This window comes from Lepidochelys olivacea (genome assembly GCF_965140295.1).
Source record: "Lepidochelys olivacea isolate rLepOli2 genome assembly, chromosome: 24".
Lineage (NCBI taxonomy): Eukaryota > Metazoa > Chordata > Testudines > Cheloniidae > Lepidochelys > Lepidochelys olivacea.
The window spans coordinates 3840929-3855434 of record NC_140434.1 but is presented as its reverse complement, the minus strand read 5'-3'; the positions used below and the strand labels follow the sequence as shown (position 1 = coordinate 3855434).

At 49.3% G+C, this 14506-nt stretch overlaps 1 protein-coding gene across 6 annotated transcripts in view; it reads right to left on the bottom strand.

Annotated features, from left to right (window-relative positions):
- Positions 1-14506, bottom strand: part of ARHGEF11 (Rho guanine nucleotide exchange factor 11) — an 81826-nt gene that overhangs the window by 36295 nt on the left and 31025 nt on the right. For all 6 annotated transcript variants that reach the window (XM_084613485.1, XM_084613482.1, XM_084613480.1 and 3 more), the window contains exons 2-3: positions 4869-4960; positions 1063-1161 (exon numbers count right to left, since the gene is read on the bottom strand). In XM_084613485.1, the coding sequence (XP_084469611.1) occupies positions 1063-1161; positions 4869-4960 (191 nt within the window). The remainder of the gene's footprint in view (positions 1-1062; positions 1162-4868; positions 4961-14506) is intronic.

Genomic DNA, 14506 nt, shown 5'->3' with positions numbered 1-14506 from the left:
GACTAGCAAATAAAAAAAAGGCAAAGAAGGAAAGTAAATTAAAGATTCTTTCAGCTTTAATGCTCTCTCATTAAAGGCAACGCAAGTCAGAACGGAGGGGCATGTCTCTTTGCAGCACTGCACCCAGGATGGTCCTTTACCCCAGCACAAAGCGGGCGTGACTGCCCAGGACAGGGCACTAGAGAACCCGACTCACTTTGCACTAGTGTAAGTGACTGCAGAAGTAACAGGGCAGTGGGGAATCAGGCACACTGGCTGTCCTTTATTAAAATATTTGGGACTTGTCATAGGATTCATGCAAATGGAATCTATGCCCATCCAAAGTCCTGTTGAAGTCACTGGAGTCGATGCAGCGGGTCTCTCCATGCAGATCCCATTGCAGGATAAGGGGTTTGATTTTTATCTGTGTCCCTTTAAATCTGTAGGACTTTTCCTCCTTTATCTATCTGAATTTTTCCTGGTCTGAGTGTTAGTCTATTTTTTAGTGGGGGGGAGGGGGAGGCATCAGTTTGTAATAAGAGCAGCTCGCTGTCTATTGAAATCGTTGCTTCTAGCCCTGCCTCCCCTCAAAACCATCAGACAGCAAAAAGCTAAAGCACCTCTGCACCACAAAGCGCAGAGCAAAAGTTGCTGAATGTGTGTTTGCTGAGGGCTAGAAGGGGAATTCCCTGCGCCCATAGTCAGCAACCAGCTGCGATTATGTAACCTGCCGCTGTCCGGAGAGCAGAGACGGCACAACATGGGAACTTGGCTGTTGCTCTCGGGAGCCGCTTTTGGGTTAATTCCCACCTCTGGGTGCCCAAGCTGGTCAGAATCAAGACTCCCATCTAGACACATACATACCCCAATCCCCCTACCACCATCCCAACCATGCTCTCACACAGCTTAATTCTTCTTCATCCTCCAGAACTGCTCTCTCTCTTGATCCAACAGGCTTTGCAAAGAAGGATCCCCCTGTTCCCTGGGGCCAGAGAGGAGCTGGGGGCCAAGTGAACTAGGGGAGTCCCATTCATACACAAATATCCACGGCCCCCAAGAGGGGGGCACAGGGTAGCTGCTCACCTGGCCGGACAGACTGCACCAGGACGATCCGGTCCCCGCTGACAGTGAAGCCAAAGCCATGCTGATCCTGCTGGATGATGACACAGCGTTGGACCAAACCTTCAGCGGGGCGGGGGGAAAAAACAAATGAGGCATGAGAGGCCGGAGTTTAAATCCAGGCTCTAGGCTAGTTGTGGCTCCAATTCCAGACGGCCCATGGCTACTGTTCGTTCCCCGAGGCCAGGGGAAGACTAAGGCCCAGAAAACAGAATGCAAACAAACAAAACCCCACTCCCCTGAAATTAATTATTTGTTAACAAAATCCCATGACTTTTAATGTCAAACTCATAATTTGGGCGGGGCTTGAGAACACATTTTTGAACACGATGCTGGAGATCACAAGCAGAGATGTTCCTACCACACAGAGAGCCCAGGAGAGGGGAGTAGGATGGGTAATAAAGCAAAGCTCTATGCACCAGGACTCATGGGTTCTAGATTTCAGTGGCTCCATTCCCTTTTAAGGCTGCAGTGATGTTTTATCCAGGGATGGTATACCCTGGTACCAGCTGCCTTTCAGTCCCTAGATACCATGCTGGCTGCTGCTATATACGACACCTGGATAGATAGCCTAGACAGGACCTAATGGATCTTTTCTATCTCTAGCTTCTATGGTTCCTTTCCACCACCCTGAAAGCCAGAGATGCAATTATGCTCATTGTCGCTGTTAGGAATGCAGATGTTGTTAGTGATCATCAAGTGATGCAGCTTCTGTTGTTCATTGCAGTGCATGTAATGCTGACATCATTCTTGAGTGTCTGAGGTCCGGTTCAGAAAAATGAACAGGGCCTGAGTCTCCTTTCCACCGTGTTTCCACCTGTGCCATGCGAGTGTACAAAAGACTCCGGATTCTCCACTCACATTACACCAGTGATCGTGTTAGACACTCACTTTGCACAGGTATAAGTGACAACATGAAGTCGGGGCAGGGGAAACATCAGGCCTGATTTTGCACAAATGCAACTAATGACACAAAGGTGTGGGGAGGGAGTAAGAAATTGGACCCAGTTTTGCACAAGTGACAGAGATGCCACAAAGTCAGGGGCTCGTGTGTGTGCGCATGGGCGGGTGTGGGCGTGTGTGCAAATCAAATCAGTTCCTATCATCTGTACTCACAGTGGTCTTTGGAGAAGAAGGAAGTAACTTACAAACATGCAGTCTCGAAGTGGGAAACACACCAACGTGAAGCATGTGAATAAACTCACTTTCTGCAGTTCTGTGGGCTCCATCCCACACCCATGGGGTTCAATATGGAAGCAGGACTGGACCTATTTACCTAATCTCATAGGGCAGATAAATACTGTTGCAACTGAGCCCACAAACAGGAATTTCTGTCTGCCATATTCATCATCCCCCCACGGCCACAGCCGTGAGACTGTCTGGGCCCCTAGTCTCATTCTCACTTTTACAGTGCTCTGGCAGCGTAAAGGAAACGTAAAGTGGGTGTAACTCATCTGCACTCGTTTTGAGGTCCTTTATACTGCCAGCATGGTGTACAGGGACCTTAAGGTAACAGACTCAGACAACAGGTTTCCCACAAACAGAATGGTCAGTTCATCTGGCTACACTTTCTTTTGGTTCCTGTATTAAACAACCCGCTGTTCCCAAATTCTACCCCCTTTACCACACTCCTTTTTGTTCCCTTCAATTAATCCAGCCTTTTGAGGCCTCACTCATCAATGGTAGATTATTATATCCCCTCCCCCAAACTGCCATAGGATCCAAACGCCTCCCGAGCTTTTAGCCTCCAAATACCCCATTAGAGAGGAACGCATCAGAGCCATTTTATAGATCAGGGAAACGGAGGCCGCTTGAGTGACTCGCCTGGAGTCGCACAGAAAGAGAATGCCGATTGAAAAGTCCCACGTCCCAGCCCAGTGCCTTAGCCACCAAGTGATCCTTCCTCTAGGCCAGCGGCTCTCAACCTTTCCAGACGACTGTCCCCCTTTTCAAGAGTCTGATTTGTCCTGAGTACCCCCAAGTTTCACCTCACTTTAAAATGACTTGCTTAAAAAACCAGACATAAAAAACCAGAAGTGTCACAGCTCACTAGTACTGACAAATTGCGGACTTTCTCATTTTTACCATCTAATTATAAGATAAATCAATTGGAATATAAATATTGTGCTTACCTTTCAGCGCACAGCACATAGAGCCGTCTAAACAAGTCATTGTCTGTATGAAATTTTAGTTGGTACTGACTTCGCTAGGGCTTTTTATGTAGCCCCTTGTAAAACTAGGCAAATATCTAGATGAGTTGATGTACCCCTGGAAGACCTCTGCGTACCCCCAGGGGTATGCGTACTGCTGGTTGAGAACCACTGCTCTAGGCAGACAGCCATTCCCTCTCCAAGATCAGCACCTGGCGTTGGCACCAGACAGCCCTGCATCACCTCGCGCTTTTGCATTGGCCGATTCTTGCACTCGGTGCATGCTCTGCAGTTATACCCCAAGCACTGTGGCCCGGGGGCTAATCGAGGATCACGGCCTGCAAGCTTTGCTCCAGCACTGCAGAAGCATTTCAGGGCAAGGGCCTGGCCCCATGTCACCGCTGCTCTCGTACGCATGGCTCTGTTCTAAGGATTTTCCTCTCCCCTTTTTAGGGTACAGGGACCAACCTGATGCAGCAGGAGTGAGGGCTAGACTGCAACTCACAGTGCAGGAGGGGGACTGCCCCTCCAGTGGGAACTGGGGTGGCACATTTCAAAGCAGGGAGGGTGCTGCAACACGCTTTCCATGTCCACACCTAGCCACAAGGCCACTCTTCTGTTTTCACTGGTTGGGCAACTGGAATCGTAAACAGAACCATCGTCATCATCCCGCTAGCTCTAACCTCGCACTTTCCATCCACAGATCTCAAAGTGCTTCACAAGGGAGGGGAGTGTCATTATCCCCATTTTACAGATTGGGAAACGGAGGCACAGGGAGGGCAGCAACTTGGCAGGCAATCAGTGGCAGAGATATTAATAGATTCCTGGGGTCCCAACTCTCATTTCCCAATTCTACCCTAGACGAAAGGTGTAAGTAGCCCCATATGAAGGCCTAGATGGGAGGAGTAATTATCGCAGGCCTGGAAAAGATCATTTTATCCCCCATGTCTCCCCCCCATGGCGGTAAAGGGCAGGTGAGCCATTCAAACCCACAAAGACCAGAACAGCTGATGGCTCATGAAGACACCCCTACCCCTCAATGTCATTCCCAGCCTGCCCTGCCCCAACTCCAAAGCTTACTCAGGATCCAATGTCTCTTTCTAGAAAATGATGCCCTCTGGCTCAATCAGCCGTTACGGGTCCAGTCCAGGAATCACCAGGTGAAACTGTCTAGCCTAGGTGCTGCAAGAGGCCCGACTCGATGTTCCTTCTGGACTTATAATCTCTGAGTCTGATAACAGGGGCTTCACGCTGCACAGAGACACGCATGCCAAAGCCTCCGGCCATCTGCATCATGATCTTCCAGCCAGCTTTACCTGTGTGCCTGACGGTCCCATGGTCAGGGTGCTCGCCTGGGACGTGGGTGACCTGGGTTCTGTTCTCTGCTCTGCTGCTGCAGCCTTGGGCAAGTGACTTCCCGTCTGTGGGCCTCAGAGCTCCTTGTGCGCCCAGAGGGCGGACAAGCCCTGCCCACCTCCCGGGGGGGATCAAGACCATCACAACTGGGAGGTGTTGGGAGGCAATGGGGGGGCCAGAGACGTAGCCAAGACAGCCAGATGGTACAGCCCCGAGCCTGCTGTCATAGCAACTCAGAGTGGGGAGGAAAGAAGGAAAAGCTACCTGGAGTTTCAGTGCAGTCAGACGGCTGGCGGCGGTGCCCGGGAGACCTGCGTCCTGGAGCCGAATCGCCCAGTGAAGACAGGCTGCTTAACCTGAAGGGAATGAGACAGACACAGTCATGGAGGAACAAGACTTATCCTTCCACTTACAAGACGCCTCCCTCTAAGGACATAGCAAGCCCCAGCAGTAGTCAGAGCAGCTCTCAGGGCAAGCGATCGCTGGTTCCCGCAGGGCCAGGACAGGAGCTGAAGAATGCTTCTCCCCACTGCCAAAAGCGGCCTCCAGCAGAGAGAGCCAGAGTCCCAGGGAGGGCGCTACACCGTGTAACCCGCGGGTCTGCTAACCCTGGAGGGACGGGCAGGGAGAGGGGATGGTTTGGTTTCCACAGAACATGACGAACAACAGAGAGATGCGCTCATGCAAACCACACGCACAGCACAGGAGGTCAGCGTCAGAGCTTACCAGGCTGCAATGGGGCTGATGGAAGAAGAGAACATGAAGCAGCGAGGAACGAATGAGAGAGACAATGGACAGTTACTTTCTCTTTTTTTTTTAATTTTTTTTTTTGAGGTGCTCTTGCTATTCCAGGCAGTTCTGTGATGGGGGAGGGGGCTGGATTGAGAGCCCTGCAGGCCAAAGCTGCTTTCTGCGCATGGAAGAGGTACAACAATAGCACTGGCTTTGCAAGCTTCCCAGGCCTCTCCTACCCAGGCGGGACCGGCTGACCGTGGGGTGAGAAGGGAGCTCCGAATCCACGGCCCATTCGGTCCTGGCCAGCTCTCTCTGCCTAATGCTGTGGTGGGTCGGCATGCTGCGGACATACCGACCCAGCAGGAGCTGGACTGAGTCCCAACAAATTCTTCACGCAAGCCGCTAGGCAGCCAGCACACGGGGGCGACCTGCAGCCGTGACTCACGGCGAAGGGTGGAGTTCACTCCAGTTACCTACCCTTGCGCAGATGCCTCTCTAGCTAGCCAGGCTCGAGGGAGAGCAACCACACGGGAGAACACGCAGGCTGCAGGGAGCAGCGCTATCTTGAGCTGTAGCCTGCCCCCTCCCCCCCGCAGCCAATTTGAGTTAATAGCACCGCGGTACTCGAGTGAGGGGGTTGTGCGTGTGGACAGGATTTGAGATTGGCGCAACACCTGAATTAACTGCAGCGAAAGCAAGACCTTAGTACCTACTGCCCCCAGCGTGGGGCCAGACTGGAGTCAGGATCCTATAAGGGAAAGGCCGCATATCCCATTCTTGCCACCCCGCACCTCCCAAGACAGCCATTTCCCCCAAATCTGGTATTGGAACCAGGGCCCTATAGGGGAAAGGCCCCATATCTGATTTCCTGATCTTCTAGAGCCTGGTGGCATAGTGGAGACAGCACCCTACAGGATCCTATGGGGGAAGGCCCCATATTCCATTCCCCAATATCCCCGGGGCCAGCCAGTTCTCCTGATCTGATGCCACATTAGTACCAGGACACAAGAGGTGAAAAACCCCGTTTTATCTTCCCTGGCCCCCTTGAGCCAGCCAGGTTGGGGGGTCATTGGGTTTTTTTTTTTGTGGACAATATAAAATGGCAGAAGAAAGGCCACGAGGACATTTACATGAGAGCTGAGTGACACCATCTCCACCTTCACTTTGCACGCAGGGGCTTCGACAAAGCGAGTGCATCGCCAAGTATGCGATTCTGTCAGCCCGCCCCCAGCCCCATCTTACCTGGGCAGGTGAGAGTGCTTTTTACTGGCTGGCCTGTTGCCCAGGAGGGAAGACAGAAATTGACACCAAAGACAAGGACGGTGGTAAAGATGGCGCATGGTCCAGAGGACAGCATTGGGAGTGCGTGGCGGGGGGAGAGGAGACAAATAGAGAAAAGAGACAGGTGTAATGGATGACGCAGCTGTAAACATACTCAGCACTCAGGAGAGGGGACGGACAGACAGGAAGAGGCAGATGCGCGGCTAGCCTTAGGCTTCAGAGCCAGAGCTGCTGCTTCAAAGTGCTTTTTACCCACCAGCCAGAGTCTGCCGACCTGGGCTGGGAGGGGCTGCAGACATACCCTCAGTGACCCAACAGGACTCCTTCGAGGAGCGGAAGGGGAGCTCCCCCTCTGTAGCCAATTCAGCTCTTGACCTCTGCATTCAAGCTGACAGTGCCAAGGGGGATGCCAAAAGGTGTCCACTAGGGACCAAGTCCCACCAAAATCGTTTCCTGCAGGGCATTCAACAGCCAGAGGGGTACAACTACCTTCAGAGCCTCACACAGGCCCTGGTACTGCAAAGACTCAGGCAAGTGCTTAAATTTTATGCATTAGAGTCACTTGTAGAAAGCGAAGTAGGTGCTTCTGTCTTTGCAAGATCGGGACCAAATTCCCTCTGACTCCCTTCCCCACGCATCTGCATACTGATCACCTTCTCAGCAGCTGATCCTTCCCTCCCAAGCCCCAAGAGCGACGCCCCTTCCCTCTCCCACCCCTTGCCCAACCCATCTAGTCCGCTCCAGGGTAGGACAATTTAAAAAGGAGCAAGACTGTTATGGCGGACTCAGGCAGCGACAGCTCCAGAAAAGGGCGCTGAGTGGTCTCCGTTACGACCCCGCTTTCGGGCTGGAGTTTTCCAGCCTCGGGGTCTGGCTCAGAGTGAACATAATCAGAAAGTTTGGACCAGATTCCTTCGACTGCTTTGTGCACAGGAGGAGGAGGATAAGGAAATGCAAGCTGTACTCACTGGGACAAAACATCTTCACCTTTGGGTACGATACGCGACTGGACTGTAACAGAACACGTGTGACCCTGGAACGGGACACTGCATCGGGAGCACACCCTTGCAATGGGGTGCGATGGGGGGGGAGCGGGGGTGATGGTGCAGGAGAGGACACCATGGGTCCCATGAGCACACATGAGCAGGGGGACGAGGTGGGGCCGGTGACAGGTTCCACAAGTGCCCACCTGCACAGCGGGGGTAGGGGGCAAACTACAGGTCCAGTCTGAACTTTGGTGGCTTCCCCAAGCACTTATCCACGCAGCCTCAGGCCTTGATCCCGCTGCCAAGCCCCTGCACCGCTGGCAGGGAGGGGCGCTGCCCGCAAGTGCGAGCAAGAGCAGAGACGCAAGCCACAGCACTAAGTGGATCTCTCCAAGTGCCGCGGAGCCATCTGCGTGCCTGCTCCCTTGGGGCCTGATCCAAAGCCCACCGAGAGGATCCCACCGACGTCAGTCTGCTCTGGACCAGAAAGACAGCGGATGGGAGAGCTGCGTCTGAGAGAGGCAGTCATGGCGTGTCTACCAGGTCGGCACCTGAAGGGCGCCTGCAGGTGGCACGGTGCTAGGTGCTGTACGGACATCCAATAAGCATCAGAGATCCCCAAAGAGCTTACAGTCTAAAACCCTGCAAACGGAAGGGCCTAACCCTGCCAATCAAGCTGCCCACCTGCTGCTTAGCAGGGGTAACAGAACGGCTGCAGCGCTCCCATCAGGACACGCCCTGGGTTTTCCCCGCATCCCACTAACCGTTTTAGATGCTTTTGAGACTCTCCTCCCTAAGCTCCTAAATCCTTTGGGCGCCCTTCTGAAAATGCGCACCGCCTCCGTGCGTTGCACGGCACGCTAACGGGCACACACCCACCCACACGCACACCCTCCATGAGGCAGGATCAAGCCCGTTCTCCCGCACGCATACCTTTATCGAATAAGCAACACCACCACCAAACACGCATGAGTCAGACTGCAACCATCTCACTGAGGCAGGCAGCAAATTCCTTCCTTTCTCGCCAGGCTAAGTCCACACTTAAAAATGAAAGCCAGAAAAGGGGGAAGGGCTGGGGAAGAACTAATGAAACTCGGTAGGTCTGGACGCTGCTGCAGAGTTCTCAGCTCCTCCCTAGAAAACACACAGCCTAGGTAAATCCAACGAGGCCTGATGCTCAGCCGCTCAATTCTTGTGCGTGGGCAGTGAGTGGCAGAGAGGTCAGGGCGGGGCGTGAAGATGCCTGCAAGCCACCTTTGCTCTCCCTGGAGGCCAGAACCATGCAGGGGTCTGCCTGGCTCGTGTTGTGAAAAGCAGCCGCAGGGCCACGCGAACTTGCTCTTTGCTTCTACTACCGTCGCTGGGAAGCTGAGAAGAGCAACAGTGCAGCACGCTCTGGCCACTTCCCCGATCGGCCCCCCCAGGGACTGGGCACAGGTCCGGAGCAGAGCTCGCATGCCGGCTCCACACGGGCTGTGCAAGGGGCCGGCATGTGCGGGACTCTCAGGGAGCCAGTTCTGCCCACTTGAAAGCCCCTGTACATTGCTAGGGCAGCCTACAGGGACCAAAGCGTAACTAAAAGCCAGGCACACCGTATGTATATTTTAATACATGCACACAGAGATTTGGCTCCTGGGCTCTGTACTCTGCAAGGCCAAAGCAAGGACTGGCATTATAATGCTCTTTGGGACGTGTGCACAGACACACGAAAACAAGAAGCCACTGCCAAGTTTTGTGCCAGATTGGTGGAGCAAATCCCCAGGATCCATCCCCCTGCAGCCTGCTCACACCGCGCCTCAAGTCGACACGACTGTTAAACTCCATTTCCAATTTGGCACGGTCTTGAACATTTTTTTTTGGCCCAGACAAAACACAAAGGCCCAACCTTTAAACTTTTGCTCATGATCAGCAGCAGATGGAATCCGGCTGCCGTCCGCAGAGTGTGCTAACTGCATGCAGAAGGCACCAAGTATGCACGGGAAAAACGATTTCTGCTTCGGCAGCAGTTGTAGGGCAGTAAAACGTTCCATTGGGGAAAAAGGGGAGGAGAACTACAGAGAGGTTCATACCGGGAAGAGGAGGAGAATGTGACCTACTGCTCTGGAGTAGGTGGGAAGAAGCATCCTCTGCTTACAGATGAAGGGACGGAGACCAATCTACGATATTTCCATGGCGCCTGTTCCCACGGCATGTAATGCTGGGGTAAATCTCAACTGAACATGCTTGTACCTCCCAAATATGAAGTTACACCTGGCATCCTCTCGGAGGAGTCACAGCCGTGATAAGAAAGCAAAGCCACCTGGCAACATTCCTGCATGAGTGGATGGCACACTCCCAGGACTGTCAAGGTGAAGGGCCCACTGATCAAAGCACAAGTAAAGAGAAACACTGAAGAGGGCGGGGGGGGGGCCTGGGCTGGTCAGCGGTGCTGGTCCCACAGCTCCCAAGCAATGTCTTCTGTGCATCTATAACGCATGGACAGCGCAAACAGCAGTACACGCAAAGGCCTGGTCTAGGCTAGAGAAGTTACTAAACAAGAGGCCCTAACCACTGACCTAGACCTGAGTTCTAGTCCCAGGTCTGCCACTGACCTGCTGCGTGACCTTGGGTAAGTCACTTCCTCTCTCAGTTTCCTCTCCCACCCTTTGTCTGTCTCATCGGTTGAGATTGTAAATTCATCGGTGCAGGGGCGAAGCGCATGCAATGCACAGCTGGGCTTGACAGGCTCTACTGTAATAAAGCTGTTTGATCTAGCTAAACTGGTGCAAACCCCGACTGCAGATGAACTCGAGTCAGTTTAACCCTGGCTTAAAAGAAGAATCAGTTCAGCTTGCTTCAGTTAAACCATCGCAACGCATTTAGTGTAGACAAAGCCACAGCACCCTGCTCTGGAGAAAGCGTCCCAGCCCTCATGGCGCACTCTGTGCTGGGTCTCTCTGCCAGCCAGGGAGCCCAGTTAGTGCCCAGCGTGATGCAGACACTGGAGTGAGATTCACCCAATGAAACCACCAGCTGATGAGAATGGCTCCACGTCCAGTCGAGAGGGTACCAGAATAGAGTCAGGGCTCCTAGGAGCTACTTCTGGCTTTTCTTCATTTCAGTTTATTCAACTAGTTCAGTTCAATGCCTACAGGTGGATAAAAATGGATTTTTTAAAAAAACAAATTTTTAAAAAATTGTAATTGAATTTTTGACGTTATTTAAATAAGAAGTTTTTTCTTTTTAAAAATAAACCCGTTTAAAATAAAATCTGAATGTAATACCAAATATGTTAAGGCCTTAACTTTTCAGAATCTCTTAAAACATTTAAGTAAAAATATAAATATGCTGGATCCCTGAGTCTCTATCCAAAACTTTAAGTTAAAGGCTGCTTTTCTATATAAAGAAAGAATTAAGGCGGGGGGGGGGGGGTAACATCGAACTTTTGAGGTCAAGCTTTATGGCACAATGCATCAAGTACTGTACCAAGGGCTTGTTTGCTATAATAAAAATAAATGTTATATGCTGCTCTGTGTATATATAAGTAAATTCAGGTTACCAGCAGGCTTGACACAAACCATGAACAAAACATTAATTATCTAGTGAATAAGCAATAGATCATTCGGCATTTTCTAAGATACTAAAAATATACAATTAAATTAATAAGAACCTAAACCATTTAAGCCATATAATTGCTTTAATAAATGCCTAGTTATAATGTGCCCCCTTAGGGAACAAAAACGTTATATCAAATCTAGTGTAAAAGCTCTATTTCTTCGTAAATCAACATGTTTTAATGGTTATATCAACCAGTGAGAATGCACCATTCTTTAGAAAATAACTGAAGTACAAAATGGAGAAGTTGATTAAAATCAATTATTTAAACCAAGGCTTTCCACTTGGTGATTTAAATCAATCCACCCTGAATGACTAGTTCATTCAAAGTTAAGAAACCAGTTGGGAGTTGAAAAGACAGGAAAGCTTGTTTTCCTCTTCCAATCTATGAATAAAAACTAGTTGTGAGAGGATGAGATCTATGAGCTCTAAAATCTTGAAGGACAAGGTGACCAAAAACAATCAGTTCAATTCATTAACTTGCAGATAGTTTAGCTACATAGACAGATAAGCAGTCTAATAAATCAATTAGTTTTAAATGCAAAACATGTTTTGATAAACCTTTTTTCCCTCGTATATCCAGCACATTTAAGGTAGTTTTATTTAACACAAAAAATTTAAAATGCTATTTTTGTGCACTTTAAATCAATTTAAACCAAACAGAGCTTGACACAAATCACAAGCAAAAAATTAATCTAGTAAAATCAGAAATGCGTCATTCACCATTTTCCAATGTAAAAAAAAAAATGTACATATAAGAATCTGAATAAATGTAAGTTAAGCTACATACTTGCTTAAGTAAGCGTGACTAGAAAGAGCATAAACTCCCGGTTAGCAAAAAGTACCACCGGGTTTAGTGTAGAGTCTTTATTTAGTTGCCAATCAATGTTTTAATGGTTACCAACCAATGAGAATCGTCTTTTCTTTAAGACAATAACTAAAGTGCAAAGACAAAACCTGATTGAAATCAATTATTTAAACCAAGGTTTCCTATTTGTTGATTTAAATCATTATTAAAATTGGTGTTTTAAATCATCGTTGATTTAACTCAATTAATCCTGGTGTTGTTTTACAGAATTTGGTGAACTGGGAGTGGTGGTGGGGGGAGAAAAAAAATGGCAAAATTTGCTAAATGATCCAAAAATTATTTAGGTCAGTCAAGACCAGAGGAGACGATTGCTAGGAACTTCAGAGGGATTGAACCAAACTGGGCAAACAAGCAACAGGATGGCAGATGAAATTCAATGGGAACAAACTGCTAAGTAATTTGTAGTGTCAGCAGTGAAGTTGGAAACAGAACCAGGACCCAACTCAGCCCCCTGCTCTAGCTGCTAGTGAGAGTTCTGGGTCAGCTTTTCACTTCCCTATTTCTTATGAATTCTTCAGCTAGTAGCTTAACCCTGAAAATCCACTTGGGGCTCTCCTGCAAGCCAAAAGCAACCCCAGCGATACCCACGCCTTTGCCAGAAGCCTCTCCCTCTTTGCCAAACGTGCTATCACTTGCATCTGAGAACAGCAAGATCTGCGTAGGTCCAGGTGGGCCAACTTCCCCCTCCTCTATGCATCCAGCATCAGACCGCGCGCTCTCTCAGGCTATCTGGAGAGGTGGTTGAGGCTAGGGAGTGAATGGAAACAGGGAAGAAGCTAAGTGACTGGAGCAGCCATAGGAAGCAGAAGAGACACTTGTATTTTCCAAGAAAAGTTAGCTAAGTCAAGCAGCTCCTGGGCCACCATGTGCAAGGGCAGGTGGAATAAAGGTGCAAAGCTATACGTGGTTTTCATTTCTATTTAAATGCCCAAGTTCGATTTTAAGAGAGAACAAGGGGAGAGCCAGGCACAGTTACAGAGAGACTCATGTAAGTGTCACTTCTGAAGCTCCTTCCTCCAATTCATCTGGAGTAGCTCCTACCCCCCAATACTAGCTCCCCCCGCGCTTCTCCCTCCAACCTTGGGCATCTCGTCGCCAGCTCCCCATGGGACCCTCCCTTCAGGCCTGGCCCCCTCCTGAACAAAGAATGTCAATGGTATTGTCTGCCACTGTCCTGCCATGGGCCTTGGGCAAGCTGTTTCACCGCCGTGCCTCAGTTTCTCCATCTGAAAAGTGGGGATAATGATACTGACCTCCTTTGTAAAGCACACTGAAAGCTATGCATGAAAAGCTGCATAAGACCCATGAAACTGTGTAAGCCAACTAGCGAGACTCTTTCATTGGCCCAGGCCGCTGCAGTATCCTGAACAGCCCAGAGATGCCTCGGACGCGTTTGTCCACATGGATTTAACAGACCCAATGAAACACAGATCCAGATCTAAGCAAAGGCCTCCCGACTTCTAGGACATTGAAGTTCGAATTTACCATTTCACTGCTGCACCCGCCTCCTCCAGTTCTACTCCGTAGACTGTCCAAACACTGACTGAGAATAAAGACAATCAAATAATTCATGGCAAATAATTTGATCCATTTCATTTTTGGCTGTCCAAGAGGTGGCAATATTATCCAGTTTATTGGTTACTGGAAACTGATTAGTTACTTCCTGAAACATCTCTGAGACTGCAGGTCAAGGGTTGGGCATTTGACCTATCCAAAAATAACTGGTCAACTGACTGGCCAAATAATGTCAAAAATGGTCACATATTTTAAAGCACTATTAGAACAGTAACAACAGGTTTTAAAAAAGGAGTAAGTTTTTATGGTCTCCAGCAGAATGACCCTTAGATAGCTACTTACGTCTAATGAAAAAAAAAAAAAAAGCTGTTGAAATGAGTTATTTCAACTCAGAAAAATGCAAAAATTTGAAATGAAGTTCAAAAAAAAAAAGGATAATTATTATTCTTACCTATTTAGCAATGTTCAGTCAGCATTTAACGGTGAACGTTATCCATGTTACAAAAGAAAAGCAAAATGATACAAACACATAGCACCTATAAAAGCAAAGTCATTTTTAAATGCACTTCTGTGAGGCAGGCAGCAGGCCAGATCTCCAAGCAGCTTAAGGGTTGTGCATCTCTTCTCATTGTGTTGGGGGAGGAGGTTTAATGACTGTGAACCCTCCTTCCCCCTCCCCACTCCCTTCCGTTAGTCGGTTAGACTGTAAGCTCTTTGAGGAAGGGACCTTGTCCTTAAGATGTTTAATGTGCTTTGTAAACCGCCATGTGGGTTGATGGCCAGGTATACAAATAAAGAGATATTTATATATATACACACGTTTCTTGTTGAAGATTCCAGCCACTGTTCAATGTTCAATTAGTTCACCTTTTTTCCCCATCAGGCGGCATTAACCTGTCGCAGCGTGATCAAGATATTTAAGA